This window comes from Mytilus edulis, chromosome 2 (genome assembly GCF_963676685.1).
Source record: "Mytilus edulis chromosome 2, xbMytEdul2.2, whole genome shotgun sequence".
Lineage (NCBI taxonomy): Eukaryota > Metazoa > Mollusca > Bivalvia > Mytilida > Mytilidae > Mytilus > Mytilus edulis.
In genome coordinates, this window is record NC_092345.1 from 1,793,445 (window position 1) to 1,810,818 (window position 17,374).

At 34.2% G+C, this 17,374-nt stretch overlaps 1 protein-coding gene across 1 annotated transcript in view; it reads left to right on the plus strand.

Annotated features, from left to right (window-relative positions):
- The window catches only part of LOC139511219 (heat shock 70 kDa protein 12A-like), a gene marked incomplete in the record, with an annotated part of 95,680 nt that overhangs the window by 20,324 nt on the left and 57,982 nt on the right, over positions 1–17,374 (plus strand). Inside the window, 2 exon segments of the mRNA XM_071297797.1 lie at positions 2,978–3,003; positions 12,945–13,044. Coding sequence (XP_071153898.1) covers positions 2,978–3,003; positions 12,945–13,044 — 126 coding nt within the window.

Here is a 17,374-nt window from a genome sequence, read left to right on the forward strand (position 1 = left end):
CAAAGATTGGAATCAACTAACAACTGAAATTTCACAAAAAAAAAAAAACTTCTGTGTGCAGACGTCACATATTTAAGGATGCACTTACTCATGATGTACTCCATAAATCATTTTCTTACTTAAACTAAATGTCCCTATATGTTTCTATATGTTTATCTTAATTAAAAAAAATATATCAAAAATGTAAAAATTAAAAGTTCAAAGTTCAATTAAAATTGTAAAGTTTACAAATAAAATAAAAAATAAAATTAACTTAACTTAAAAAGCATCCTCCCTCAGGCCTGCGCTGGAAAGTAATCTTCAAAATGTTGATGGTTTTCTGTAACTAAGGAAGACGACCCTCACCTATTCCGAGATAAAAATTCCTTTTGAAATTCATATTTAATCGAAAATAATTGATTTGAATATCTCTTTTTTATACATTTTTTGTTTGTTGCTTTTGGATTATCTTACAAGTATAAATCTTTATAATCTAGGCTAAGAAAAAAAGCACGATATTTTCATAAGTATGCTTTCGTGTATAATGTGTACATAACTGGATGTACGTAACAATGAGCGATTGACTGGCTAGAATGTTAAATAATCATATCTATGTCGATGATGGAAGTGTTTAACGACCATGACTGGCTTTACAGCCCTAGCACGGTCAGTAGATGTGTGTTTAAAACTAGCAGCTATTTTTTAGAAAAGTGTTACTTGTGTACCGATATGCATGATAGGTAAATGGGCAAAAAATCTAATTTCCAAATTAGAGAGTTCAATGCCGACTTTTTACGGTATCAAAATACATTTTCTAAGTTTCGAATTGTCTTAACCAATCCAGAACAACAGTTAGCTATGATAGAGCTGGAAACAATATATATGATCCTGGATAGAGTCAGCAATATCTACCAATCAGATTTTAAGAAGCGTTCTGCCCGTTCAATTCGATATAACAGGAGACGAAGACGATTTCAATTGTAGGCAAAGCAAATTCATTAAATCAATAAAATAAAAATCTTTGAAACTTCTCACAAAAATGCACATATGTTGAAACTGTACATTATGCCAGTATGGTATCGTGTAAGTTTTCCCCCATGTTTCAGACTTAGGAATTTAGTATTGTGAAGCAAAATATTTTAAAGACGGTACCAGTTTGCTATATATCAACTTTGCTACAATGCATTTGTGGTAAAGTCAAATTAAATAAAAAAAATTGCACCGCTTCAAACATGAAATAAATGTAACTGCTTATATACCATTATTATTCGAACAAAATATGCTTCTAGGACAATCCATCAGTGCTTTTTTCTTTTTCTTTTGAGAGCCCTATTTTAAAACATGCAAATGGTAGCATTTGAATCTTGAATAAAAGACTACGGCTATTTTTTCCCTACTTTCATTTTGGCAAAATCACTACTTTCACTTTCAACAATAAATTGTTTCCGCATGTTTAACTTATTTCAATATATATACAACCGATATGACCCGTTTAGCGTTAAATATTCATTTCAAAGAAAACAGTAAACAGAATACTTTAATAGGAAGCATTACCCATTTAATTGTTGGGAATTATAAAGGCGAAAATAATTGTCCTCGTGAAGTGATGTGCAAGTTTAAAACCGAAAATCTTATCTATGACTTATAATAGAAGTCGGAACGGAAACAATATCCGGACGACTTGTTTTTCGTTTTTCTCCCAAAATAACTCAATCTGAATAATCATAAGAATGGATGACATATGCGTTGAAAATTGAAATGGGGAATGTGTCAAAGAGACAACAAAAACGACCATAGAATAGGTAACAGCATGCAGAAGGCCACCAATAGGTCTTCAATGCCGCAAGAAATTATCGCAGCCGAAGGCGTCCTTCAGCTGGCCCCTAAATAAATATATATACTTGTTCAGTGATAATGAACGCCATACTAAACTCCAACTTAAACACAAGAAACTAAAATAAAAATAACTCAAGTGTAACGGGAGAGCATGTATCTACTCTACAAAATTATATCGTCACCACTGGGATTCGAACCACGGTCGCCTGCGTGTGAGTCAATGTGTTAACCGGGTCTTAATCAACTGAGCTAGGTAATCAGTTGATTAAGACTGGCTATATATGTTCTACCTATATTAAGGAGGGGAAGCAACCCCGCTACACAAGAGTAACAAAGGCCAGAGGCGTCTGACTTGGTACCTAAAGGACACAGAGGCATGATGATTAATTTATTGTGGAAGGAAGAGAATGGATCGATAGTGAGGTATTATTGCAGTTTGAACATGGGTAGGGATTATATTCGTGATTATTTTTGCCCGAGCGATAGTGAAGGCTAAAATAACACGAATATAATGCCTACCCATGTTAAAACTACAATAAAATATACCTTGCAACAATTATTTCGATTTTGAATAGGACAATTAAGGTAATTTCTATGTCCGATGTGTGTAAGTGTGAGCGTTTTTGTAGGCTCTTCCGTGAACCTCCCTTTTTTGTCTGTAAACAAGCAAACGACTGGCAATGTGATTTTTTAGAGGGAGGAGAGTTTTGAACAGCCAGCATGTACGGTTGTCGTATCTAGGCCAAATATGTCAATTTCGAATTGCAACACATAACAGTCATACTAAATGAATGAGTAACAACATGTGCATCGTTTAAGATTTTGGAAATGTTTCTAATTAAGGAAATATATTAAATGCATGCCAATTTGATAAAATTCATTATTCTACAGTAGTCAATATACGCATGTGCAAACAAATTGTATGTGCAAACAAATTATATTGGATTTAGAGCATGGGTTTATTCCCAATGCGAAAGAAGCACGTCATATTAGAATAAACGTTGAATTGCAATAACGTACATGTAGCAATAACACAACGTAACCATAGACACAAATATTATTGATTAAATTCGTATGGCATTAAGAATTAGTTTCTATTTTTGACAGGGTTTCTCAAGTTCAAATTATAGATTAAATTGAAAATATATTTGTATATTTTCAGTTAAAACAGCAGAGCAATTAAATCAGGTAAGACGTTATTAATAAATGCACATACATGCATGTACACGTATATAAAAAAAGTCAGTGAATCAGAGTTTTCAAACAATTTACAACAGACGGTGACAATACAACACCAACTTTTTTAATGGGATTCTTGTGTTTTGGTTTTGAATACATAATTTATATTTATTGTTATTAGTTCAGCAATTCAAGCCAATCACACAATCCAATTACATCTTAGAACGACAGAAATTGACGAAATGCCTCATCTAGCAAAATTATGAGATAGGATATGTAAATAAAGAGGAAGGTTTACAGTTATAAGCTACGAGGGTAGTTTGTGGTTGATCATTGTTTTATAAGAACTGGACATGTGTATAAACACGTCGGGTTGAAATCTTTAGCTGAAAGGAGGAGAAGACGAAAATCATATTCAACACAAACAATCTTATTCTACTGGTTGTATAGAGTAAATCATTGCACCCTTTCAGAAACAGTTATGATATTATGATAATTCCTTTCATGTGATAATCACCCACAAAATGGTATTTTATACCGTCAACGATTAGAATGTGGAATGAGACAGATTTATCGTTTCAAAAAGCATATTTCATGATCTCAAAATTCAAAAACCAGTCAAAGGGTTACCCGGCCACGTCCACTCGGTGTATTATTTGTATTTGTATCCGTCTGATGATTTAAGCCTTTTTCAACTGATTTTTATAGTTCGTTCTTGTCACTTGTACTGTTACACCACTGTACTAGGTTAAGGGAGGGTTGGAATCCCGCTAGCTTGTTTAAATACGCAACATACTCTGTGTACATATATGTGCCTGTCCCAAGTCATGAGCCTGTACATGTAATTCAGTGGTTGTCGTTTGTTTACGGTTTACATACCTGTTTTTAAATAAGGTCGTTAGTTTTCTCGTTTGAATTGTTTTACATTGTCATTTCTGGGCCTTTTGTAGCTGACTATGCGGTATGGACTTTGTTTATTGTCGAAAGGCGTACGGTGACCTTTTAATTTAGTTGTTAATGTCCGTGTCATTTTGTCTCTTGTGGAGAGTTGTATCATTGACAATCATACCACATCTTCTTTTTTATCATTAATAATTTAAAAAAAAAGTTGTAATCATAGTCAGAATTCTTGTTAACCTTTTTCACTTGATCGGAATAAAATCATGCAGATCTAAATAGACTTATATAGTATTATATATATTTTCATTGTACTTAAAGAGAGCACCTGCATGTTCTACATATGAAAATATAGTTCCTCTACAAAGGGGTTTAATTAAAGATATGTTAGATAAGATTAGGTATGTCTTAGACTAAAAACCATATCTTAACGAATAACAAATTCCCACTGTCACAAATCGAAATCTTATGGATTGTTGTTTGCTTAAAATCCAGTGGTATAAAAATGCATGCATATACATGTCGAGAATAAGTTAACACTAACACTAAGCAAGAGGTTAAGATAGTTTAGATATAACAGGAATTTGAGTGCATGTTTCATATGAACGGGATTTTATTTTATTACCAGATTTAACTTCTCATTAATAGCAACACGAATTGTCACAATAATATTTTGTTTTCAGAAAACTTAATTCACTAAGTTATAGAGAATAGCACATATAACATTATATATATATGTTGAGTGGTTTCGGCGCTGGACATAATGCAGGCATTGTACAAATGTAAAGATATATTAACGGGCTAAAAAAAGACGAATTATATTATATTATATAATCCGTGTCAAATATTGATAGATATGTAACGTGTTTTGTTAATAAACCATCTGTTCGTATCCGTTTTCACAGAATCTGAGATACTCCAATATCATTCTTTAATTAACTCAACACCTAAACGAGACCAACTTTGAAACTTTAAAACTTAACAAAGAAACTCCACAATTATACACAATTAACTTTGTATCTAAAAGTAGTCTATAACAAAACTATAATCTCAATTTATCCCTAATCCCTAATCCTTTCACTGACTCCAAGGTCCCAACTTTATTTGCTAACAATTATAACCTTTCAAAAAACCATATCAGAGCTTGTTCTCGGACACCTTGTTCCTGAGACAACTAGTACTGGGACACCTAGTTCCTGAGACAACTTATTCTGAAACACTTAGTCACCGAGACAACTAGTTCTTAACTCCTCTTGAGAAAACTATTTCTGGGACTGGGACTGGGGAAATTGCAGTTTCAGAACAACCCGGTAGCTTGCAACAATCGTAAAGACTGCTTGCTTCAGACCACAAGCTTTCAACTCGAACTTGGTTTAGAATGAAATTCAAAACAGTGTAGCTGTGGCCATTGATTGACACATTAAAATCATCCATTGACTGGGACAATTTACGTGAACGTTTGTCTGTAACGACCACTGTTCACGACGTACCTACGATAGACATTTAAACTGTGGGGTCACCAAAGGTTTCTTAACGCCTTTAATTATAAAATAATTCGAAAAATTAATCAGGAATAACCTTTGTGTTTTGATTTATATAATTGATATAAATCAAAATATCGTGTTATTTCTGATTAATTTTTCGAATTACTTTATTTAGGTGTTGAGAACCTTTGGTGACCCCATAGTTTAAGTGTCTTTAAAAAGTACATAGTGAGCATTGGTCGTTACATACAAACGTTCACCTAAATTGTCCCAGTCAATGGATGATTTGAATGTGTCAATCAATGGCCACAGCTACACTGTTTTGAATTTCATTCTACATACTTCTCAGTTAGACTTTCGTTATTTGTTGGTATTCTCTTTCCGATGCTTAACCATCAATAGTCAAATAACAAATAAACGACACGCAACAAATGGAAGTTTTTAACGACCTTGACTGGCTAAACAGCCCTTGTACGGTCGACACGCACAATTTTATTGTGTCTTATTTTACCAATAGCGCGGACCTCAAGGAGAGCACCCTATCTACAACGAGTCTATAACAACCAAGGATAAGAGGGATGATTTCCCATGTAGATTTCGTTAACATATAGTTCAAATGGTAATTTATGATTACAATTCAACAATGAACTACAAATACTAACTTATGCTTAAACTGCATTTTTGTCACAGATTTATATATCTAATTCGTTTCAAATTTAGATAGATATGTATACATAATTCGAGTCTATAGTCAAACAATATCAGATCTTTTAATTTGCGTTAGCAACCTTGCTTCTGTGGCATCGTGGCAACACCGCCTGTACCGTGTTCAGCACCCTAGATGCCACAAACCACTCAACCACCTAGGCTACATAAAAATATACCTTTCGGTGGTCGATTTTATGCCTTTCCTCATCGACTTTATCTAGGTTTGTAACACGGCTCAGCTATGTTGTCTGTCGTTAAGGATGATAATGTTAATTACTATGCCGTCACATCAAATTTTAATTTTAAACGTCTAAACATGTGACGACTTAATGACCGACATTTATATTTATATATATAATATTATAGACAGTCTGAACGACTACATTTAAGTTATTTAGTTAAACCATTCGGGTACACTGCCTTAGGTATAATTGCTTAAACATTGCTTTATATTGTAAATAATAATGTACAATGTCTCTGTAATTGAGTAATTAGTTTATGGGACTAAAATATTTCATTTAATCTCATTTGGTTTTTTCTACTCCTGGATTTAATTCAAAGTATGACTTTGAGATGAATTAACATTAAAAGCGCAGTTCCTTTTTTAGCTCACCAGGCACAAAGGTTCAAGTGAGCTTTTCTCATCACTTGGCGTCCGGCTTCCGTCGGAGTCCGGCGTCGTCGGAGTCCGGCGTCGTCGGAGTCGTCGTCCGTCGTTGTTAACTTTTACAAAAATCTTCTCCTCTGAAACCGTTGGGCCAAATTTAACCAAACTTGGCCACAATCATCACTAGGGTATCTAGTTTTTAAAAATAAACGTGTCAGGTGACCCGGTCAACAAACCAAGACGGCCGCAATGACTAAAAATAGAACATAGGGGTAAAATGTAGATTTTGGCTTATAACTCTGAAACCAAAGCATGTAGAGCAATCTGACGGGGTGAAATTGTTTGTCAAGTTAAGATCTATCTGCCCTGAAATTTTCAGATGATTCAGACAACTGGTTGTTGGGTTGCTGCCCTTAAATTTGTAATTTTAAGGAAATTTTGCCGTTTTTGGTTATTATCATGAATATTATTATAGACTAGAACACACCCGTGATATCGCGGGTCCGTGACTGATATATAACTATGCGTATGCCTTATTTTAGTATTGGTATTGTCATCTGATAAAGTCATGCCGATTATAACATGTATAAGGTGCACAGTTTTCTCTGCTTTCAAAATCTTTATGTTTGAACCCGTCGACCTGGAACCTATCAATTATTGGTAATATTAATAATTTGGAAAACAAAAGGGCCTGGAATGGAGTATTTTTTACTCAACAGTATACAGCAAAATTCTAAATACACTGTTTGGTTGTGCGCCTGTCAGATGCGGAACGTACAGATAAGGTAATAGGTAACAGGTGAATATACTATTGGTATCGGTGTCGGACTCAATCCGGAACTTCTTAATTATTGGCAATATTAATTACGTGGAAAACAAACGGGTCTAGAGAGGTGTAATTTTTAATCAACACCATTGTACTATATTAGTTATATATAAAGTTGAATTCTTTGATTCATCGTTTTTACGTGATGACGGCTGACAAATTGGACCTCGTAATTTTAGTATTATAGATAGAGATGAACTGTAAGCAGCAATAATGTTCAGCGAAGTAAGATCTACAAATAAGTCTCATGACCAAAACGGTTAGGTGATCCCTTAATGAGTTATTGCCCTTTATAGTCATTTTTCCAAATTTTTCTTTCATGAGTTATTGCCCTTTATAGTCATTTTTCCAAATTTTTCTTTCATTATTGTAATCTTTTACAAAAAACTTCTCCTCTGAAATAATGGGCCAAATTTAACCAAACCTAGCCACAATCATTGTTATGGTATTTAGTTTTAAAAATGTGTGCGGTGACCCAGCCAACCAACCAAGATGGCCACCATGGCTAAAAATAGAACATAAATGGGGGGGGGGGGGTGTAGATTTTGGCTTATAACTCTGAAATCAAAGCATTAAGAGCTAATCTGTCAAGTGATGAAATTGTTTATCAAGTCAATATATATCTGCCGTGAAATATTCAGATGAATTGGACACTTGTTGTTGGGTTGCTTCCCCCAATTAGTAATTTTTAAAGAAGTTTTGCCGTTTTTGGTTATTATCTTGAATACTATTATAGATAGAGATAATTTGTCAACAGCAATAATGTTCAGCAAAGTAAGATCTACAAATAAGTCAACATGACTAAAATGGTCAGTTGACCCTTAAAGGAGTTATTGCCCTTTATAGTAAATTTTTAACAATTTTCATTAATTTGGTAAATTTTTGTAATGTATACAAAATATTTTCCTCTGTAACCAAAACAAAATGTTGTCATGAATCCATCTGTTTTCTTTGTTTGATATCCACATAGACCAAGGTCAGCGACACAGGCTCTTAAGAGACTCTAGGTTTTTTTTAGCGCAAAGTTTTCTTGTGTCATCAAATGAAACAAAATCTCCTTTATTTTCCATCACTTTTGCTACTATTTTAAACTTCGGCTAGCAGTTAAATGGGGTGTGGTGTATATGTCAATGAGACGGCAACCACACTATAAAAATATCCAAAAGACATCTAAAGCGGCAGCACAAAGTTTCAACGATAGACAGGTGTCCCATTCTAGTTATAAATCAAATCGATGAGACTACCGAATTAAACCAATTTGAATGCAATTACTTTATAACAGGTATTAAAGTCAAAAAGTCAACACAACCAGTAAATATTTGTTCTTTGTTTGTCTTCAAATCCAAGGTCCCAACTTTATTTGCTAAACAATTATAACCTTTCAAAAAACCATATCAGAGCTTGTTCTCGGACACCTTGTTCCTGAGACAACTAGTACTGGGACACCTAGTTCCTGAGACAACTTATTCTGAAACACTTAGTCACCGAGACAACTAGTTCTTAACTCCTCTTGAGAAAACTATTTCTGGGACTGGGACTGGGGAAATTGCAGTTTCAGAACAACCCGGTAGCTTGCAACAATCGTAAAGACTGCTTGCTTCAGACCACAAGCTTTCAACTCGAACTTGGTTTAGAATGAAATTCAAAACAGTGTAGCTGTGGCCATTGATTGACACATTAAAATCATCCATTGACTGGGACAATTTACGTGAACGTTTGTCTGTAACGACCACTGTTCACGACGTACCTACGATAGACATTTAAACTGTGGGGTCACCAAAGGTTTCTTAACGCCTTTAATTATAAAATAATTCGAAAAATTAATCAGGAATAACCTTTGTGTTTTGATTTATATAATTGATATAAATCAAAATATCGTGTTATTTCTGATTAATTTTTCGAATTACTTTATTTAGGTGTTGAGAACCTTTGGTGACCCCATAGTTTAAGTGTCTTTAAAAAGTACATAGTGAGCATTGGTCGTTACATACAAACGTTCACCTAAATTGTCCCAGTCAATGGATGATTTGAATGTGTCAATCAATGGCCACAGCTACACTGTTTTGAATTTCATTCTACCTACTTCTCAGTTAGACTTTCGTTATTTGTTGGTATTCTCTTTCCGATGCTTAACCATCAATAGTCAAATAACAAATAAACGACACGCAACAAATGGAAGTTTTTAACGACCTTGACTGGCTAAACAGCCCTTGTACGGTCGACACGCACAATTTTATTGTGTCTTATTTTACCAATAGCGCGGACCTCAAGGAGAGCACCCTATCTACAACGAGTCTATAACAACCAAGGATAAGAGGGATGATTTCCCATGTAGATTTCGTTAACATATAGTTCAAATGGTAATTTATGATTACAATTCAACAATGAACTACAAATACTAACTTATGCTTAAACTGCATTTTTGTCACAGATTTATATATCTAATTCGTTTCAAATTTAGATAGATATGTATACATAATTCGAGTCTATAGTCAAACAATATCAGATCTTTTAATTTGCGTTAGCAACCTTGCTTCTGTGGCATCGTGGCAACACCGCCTGTACCGTGTTCAGCACCCTAGATGCCACAAACCACTCAACCACCTAGGCTACATAAAAATATACCTTTCGGTGGTCGATTTTATGCCTTTCCTCATCGACTTTATCTAGGTTTGTAACACGGCTCAGCTATGTTGTCTGTCGTTAAGGATGATAATGTTAATTACTATGCCGTCACATCAAATTTTAATTTTAAACGTCTAAACATGTGACGACTTAATGACCGACATTTATATTTATATATATATAATATTATAGACAGTCTGAACGACTACATTTAAGTTATTTAGTTAAACCATTCGGGTACACTGCCTTAGGTATAATTGCTTAAACATTGCTTTATATTGTAAATAATAATGTACAATGTCTCTGTAATTGAGTAATTAGTTTATGGGACTAAAATATTTCATTTAATCTCATTTGGTTTTTTCTACTCCTGGATTTAATTCAAAGTATGACTTTGAGATGAATTAACATTAAAAGCGCAGTTCCTTTTTTAGCTCACCAGGCACAAAGGTTCAAGTGAGCTTTTCTCATCACTTGGCGTCCGGCTTCCGTCGGAGTCCGGCGTCGTCGGAGTCCGGCGTCGTCGGAGTCGTCGTCCGTCGTTGTTAACTTTTACAAAAATCTTCTCCTCTGAAACCGTTGGGCCAAATTTAACCAAACTTGGCCACAATCATCACTAGGGTATCTAGTTTTTAAAAATAAACGTGTCAGGTGACCCGGTCAACAAACCAAGACGGCCGCAATGACTAAAAATAGAACATAGGGGTAAAATGTAGATTTTGGCTTATAACTCTGAAACCAAAGCATGTAGAGCAATCTGACGGGGTGAAATTGTTTGTCAAGTTAAGATCTATCTGCCCTGAAATTTTCAGATGATTCAGACAACTGGTTGTTGGGTTGCTGCCCTTAAATTTGTAATTTTAAGGAAATTTTGCCATTTTTGGTTATTATCATGAATATTATTATAGACTAGAACACACCCGTGATATCGCGGGTCCGTGACTGATATATAACTATGCGTATGCCTTATTTTAGTATTGGTATTGTCATCTGATAAAGTCATGCCGATTATAACATGTATAAGGTGCACAGTTTTCTCTGCTTTCAAAATCTTTCTGTTTGAACCCGTCGACCTGGAACCTATCAATTATTGGTAATATTAATAATTTGGAAAACAATAGGGCCTGGAATGGAGTATTTTTTACTCAACAGTATACAGCAAAATTCTAAATACACTGTTTGGTTGTGCGCCTGTCAGATGCGGAACGTACAGATAAGGTAATAGGTAACAGGTGAATATACTATTGGTATCGGTGTCGGACTCAATCCGGAACTTCTTAATTATTGGCAATATTAATTACGTGGAAAACAAACGGGTCTAGAGAGGTGTAATTTTTAATCAACACCATTGTACTATATTAGTTATATATAAAGTTGAATTCTTTGATTCATCGTTTTTACGTGATGACGGCTGACAAATTGGACCTCGTAATTTTAGTATTATAGATAGAGATGAACTGTAAGCAGCAATAATGTTCAGCGAAGTAAGATCTACAAATAAGTCTCATGACCAAAACGGTTAGGTGATCCCTTAATGAGTTATTGCCCTTTATAGTCATTTTTCCAAATTTTTCTTTCATGAGTTATTGCCCTTTATAGTCATTTTTCCAAATTTTTCTTTCATTATTGTAATCTTTTACAAAAAACTTCTCCTCTGAAATAATGGGCCAAATTTAACCAAACCTAGCCACAATCATTGTTATGGTATTTAGTTTTAAAAATGTGTGCGGTGACCCAGCCAACCAACCAAGATGGCCACCATGGCTAAAAATAGAACATAAATGGGGGGGATGTAGATTTTGGCTTATAACTCTGAAATCAAAGCATTAAGAGCTAATCTGTCAAGTGATGAAATTGTTTATCAAGTCAATATATATCTGCCGTGAAATATTCAGATGAATTGGACACTTGTTGTTGGGTTGCTTCCCCCAATTAGTAATTTTTAAAGAAGTTTTGCCGTTTTTGGTTATTATCTTGAATACTATTATAGATAGAGATAATTTGTCAACAGCAATAATGTTCAGCAAAGTAAGATCTACAAATAAGTCAACATGACTAAAATGGTCAGTTGACCCTTAAAGGAGTTATTGCCCTTTATAGTAAATTTTTAACAATTTTCATTAATTTGGTAAATTTTTGTAATGTATACAAAATATTTTCCTCTGTAACCAAAACAAAATGTTGTCATGAATCCATCTGTTTTCTTTGTTTGATATCCACATAGACCAAGGTCAGCGACACAGGCTCTTAAGAGACTCTAGGTTTTTTTTAGCGCAAAGTTTTCTTGTGTCATCAAATGAAACAAAATCTCCTTTATTTTCCATCACTTTTGCTACTATTTTAAACTTCGGCTAGCAGTTAAATGGGGTGTGGTGTATATGTCAATGAGACGGCAACCACACTATAAAAATATCCAAAAGACATCTAAAGCGGCAGCACAAAGTTTCAACGATAGACAGGTGTCCCATTCTAGTTATAAATCAAATCGATGAGACTACCGAATTAAACCAATTTGAATGCAATTACTTTTATAACAGGTATTAAAGTCAAAAAGTCAACACAACCAGTAAATATTTGTTCTTTGTTTGTCTTCAAACCCATGGTGCTTTGCAGCTTGTATTGCTTGATATTAAGTAGGTTTTTTTGTGTCGTATAATCTGTGAGTATGAATGTCTTCTGCCTCTTTATTATACACATTTCGATTTGTGTGCACAAGACAAGCGTATTTACAATTTAAGATGAAGCTCCTTTGTGTTAAATCAGTAGCAATCAGATTATACCTTGATTCATTTTTGTTTTACAGGAATCAAAAACGGACGAACAAAGGACGGCCTGTTTATCTCTTATAAAGCAAAAAGAAAAACAAAAGAAACAAGAAAAAATATTGACTGATAAAAGTTCAGGTATGATTAATAAACTTAAAGATATTCCGTTTGAATTATTAAGAGGCGCTTTATTATTCTGATTTTATGTACACACGTGAGGGTTTTTGTGCCTGGAAATCTTTGCTTTAGTGGGCTAGTCTACACTTTGTCTTGTCCTTGACCCAGTTGAAGAAAGTTTGAACACTTAACCACCATATGTAATGCAAGATATAAATATATTAAAACATTATGAACATGATAACTTTAATACTACATGTAGTTTTCAAAAATGAAGTATTTCATGTATCCATAGGCGCAAGATCTTTATAATTTTATCGCAATAATTTGATGCAAGTTAAAATATAGACAATAAATGTTATTTGACAATTCAAATGCATTTGCAAAATATCATATGAGTTTGCATCTCTATGATTTGGGTAAACAAAAAATAACAGGAATTGATCAATGGGAAGCATACTTATGCATAATAGTAAAATTGCAAATGGAAATGGGGAATGTATCAAAGAGACAACAACCCGACCAAAGATCAGTAAACAGCCAAAGGCTACGGAACGCCGGAACTGTCTTATAGTGTAAATATTTAATGTGTTTTGTCGCTTTGCATTTACGTCTTGCATTTCTTCTTTATGCTATGCGCAGGTGCCTTTATTTCCTGACACTGCATCTCTGTGTTATGTCAAATTTATAATTTGTTTGGTCAAACAATTGTATGATATGTCGACATGGCTAAACTTTTTTGTGTACAATAGGCATTCCATTTTGCTGTAACTACAATATATTCTGTGAATACCTCCAATATTTATGATCAACCACCTTTACATTCTTTCCAATTTTCTTTATGTTGTTACTATTCTTCCTGTACGTAAGTCAGTTAATAATTGCGTTCTCTCTCAAAAGTGATTGTTTAACTGAATGTTCTAAACGTTTTATTTTTATACATCTTTGTTACCGTATCACCTCCATGGTGATACGGTCGGAGGTGATACGGTCTGATTAGTCAGAGGCTGGACGTCTGGAATGTGTTAAATCTGTTAACGGTATTTAATTGGTTATAAATACTATTTAATGGCTGCTTCGTGGTTGCTTCCGGAATGATTCGGGGGGAATGGAGGCCATATTAACGGTCTAATTGGCTATTATTGAGTGGTATATGCATTATGTGTCAACGCGTCCGTATAGGGGGTCTGATAAAAATCTTGATAGTAGGTCATAACCCGAATAATTCAGTCGTTATATTCCGCTGATCTACGAATGCTACATTAACGCCTGAACGTCTTCCTCGATCAAGACCGTCAACCGGAAAATTCACACCGCTTTGCAATATGGGAATTTTTATTTAAATTGGCAGCTAAAGGAGGAGGAGTTCCGGACGTTAATTGATGATAAATGATGTAAACTGATGTTAATTGATGTTAATTAATTATTATCGGATTTGTGTTAATTGAACACACGTGTTTGGTAAGACAATTTCAAGAGAGTTGCGCAGACTCATATCCTGATCGCCGCTGATTGGCTCTCTCTCATAGAGAGCAGGCGACGCGGCCAATGATCACAAGGAGTTCAAGCCCTTGTGTGGGAGAAAATCGGACACGGAAAGGGCTTGAATTATTCGAGTTAAGTAGGTCATTGGTATAAATTATAATGAAGTGTTCATTTGCTCTCGTATAGAGCTATAATGTTAATGACGTTAATTCACGAAGCACTGTCAACTTGGTGCAATTAATTAAATCAATATAATTCTGTGATAATGAAATCATGTAATCTTGAAATTATGCTGCAATTTTGGTACGAGGCTGTATATTTATTTATCATTGATTCTTTAAAAATAGAACAGTAATACATATAATCTACACTTTAGACTGTGTATTAAAACGGTTGAATGATTGAGATACTTTAGTGTTAGATTTCTTCGTAAGATTAGATTTTAAATTGTAAATACACAAAACGTATGCTCTATGTATAAAAATAATAACCATTTATTTTGCATTACTTGGACATATGATAAGAAAATGTTAAAATCACGGAATTTACCGAAGATGTCATTTCGTTTCTCGCGCTTTCATCGCTTCATTGATTTCTGGTGTAAATAAACAAAAAGTTTTTTTAAACAGCTGACTGATTAGAAGAAGAAAACACTTACAAGGTTAGCAATATGGTTTATTGTGTGCAAAGAAGCCTACACCAAGCATCACGGTATAGTTATTGGCAAGGGTTTCCAGTGTCGGATCCAGAACTTTGCCTAAGGGGGGGGGGGGGGGGGGGGCGCTGACTGACCTAAGGGGGGGGGGCCCGCTCCAGTCATGCTTCAGTGATTCCCGATATAATCAACCAAATTTTTCCCACGAAAGGGGGGCCCGGGCCCCCCAGGCCCCCCCTGGATCCGCCTATGAGTTTCAGTGCACTATAGGGTCAGCTGTTGCAATATTAGCTTTTTACAATGTACAGTTCTATATCTAACCATGTCAATTACCCTAGCTCTAGCTGGACGTTCACGACTATAGATGATATTATTATTGAAGGTAGCAATTTATACGATCGGATCTTATTCCGGGGTGGGGGAGGGGGGTGCTTCTGACTATCCTTTCTGGTATAACTGTGCCGACATCATTCACCAAAATACTGGTGCGTTTCTGTGATAAATATCATGCACAATTTTATGAATGATAAGGGAAAGAAGATCCACACGCGATGTACCCAAACATGACAATTGCAATCTGACCCAATATTTTTCATCACAACCAATCAACTGATACTGACATTAATATCAGAGAGTACACTTCAAATAAAAAAAAAGCACAAATAACTGATAAATAATTATCAGATATTACAGAATTAAATATGTTTTAAATTTATTACAAAAAAATGTGTTCTCAATATTGTAGATAGATATAACTGGATCTTATATGAGTACCAAATACATTGGTGGTCTGTGGTTGTTGTCTGCTCTATGGTCGGGTTGTTGTCGCTTTGACACATTCCCCATTTCCTTTCTCAATTTTATGTCTATCCAAGTCACAATTTATAAAAGTAAACCATTATAGGTTGTGGTATGGTCTTCAACGCAAATCCTGGTTCACACCAAACAGCAATTTTATATAGTCCATATCAATCATGACAATAAACATTCCCCATTTCCTTTCTCAATTTTATGTCTATCCAAGTCACAATTTATAAAAGTAAACCATTATAGGTTGTGGTATGGTCTTCAACGCAAAGCCTGGTTCACACCAGACAGCAATTTTATATAGTCCATATCAATCATGACAATAAACATCAACAAGTAAAACTAACTAATAATCCTGACTTTATGTATTACATGAACTGGTTGCCATTAGAAATGAAAATATAAATATACAAACTAACAAAAGCTTGATTATAATTACACGTGCAACCAAATATGAAATACTACAGGCTAATACTAATATGAAGCTCTCATCTATAGAACTTAAGAAAAAAATTGTCAAGATGACAAACCACAACGTGATATATATAAAAAATATAAGAAGACAGGTGACGACATGTTAAAGAAAATTATTTGCAATTAATATTTCATTCCAAATCCCTTAACCACAAAATATCTTTTTCCAGTATTACTACATCTGGAAATTAGTAATATTAACAACACTTAGTGTGTACCGTCAAAACTAATTGCTACTTCTAAGACAAAAGTTGGATAAGATATTAATCACTTCTATACGTATTAGATGTAACATTCTCAAATTTGAAAGGCCTTCTGAAGTATAGTCAATTTTGTCAAGTAGTAATCCTCAAAAGTACATGTAGGTTAAATGCTTTTTATCAAGTTGATTATTGACACAGTATGCATTTTATTATAATATCATTCCCTCATTTCCGTTCTCAATTTTATAAAGTCTCCTTCCATTATGACCTTGGTCAACAAACAATACAACTAAAATCACAAATAAGTAGAAAAAAGGATATATGCATTCATATTGCTTGGAGTGCAATATTCCAATAAAAATAACCTATACTCATAAAATACTAATCTCAATATTATCAGCTAAAATACGGCAAGCTTTTTAAAAAAGATATTACTTGTTCTATGAAAAAGTCATGATATTATAGTCTAACGGCTTTATGTTGTGTTTATACATGTATCTTCAGTGAAAAACATAATACATCATAGTATAGTTCATATACGTTTTGCCGAACAATTGATACTCACGTTAGTTTTCATTACGGCATGTGCAATGCCTTTAATATTATGTTCAAACACCTAATACATTATCATGCGAAACACTTACTACGTTATGTGCAAACAGTTTATACGTTTTGTGCAAATATCGTTTACTTATGTGCAAACACATATAAAAAGTAAAAACACAAA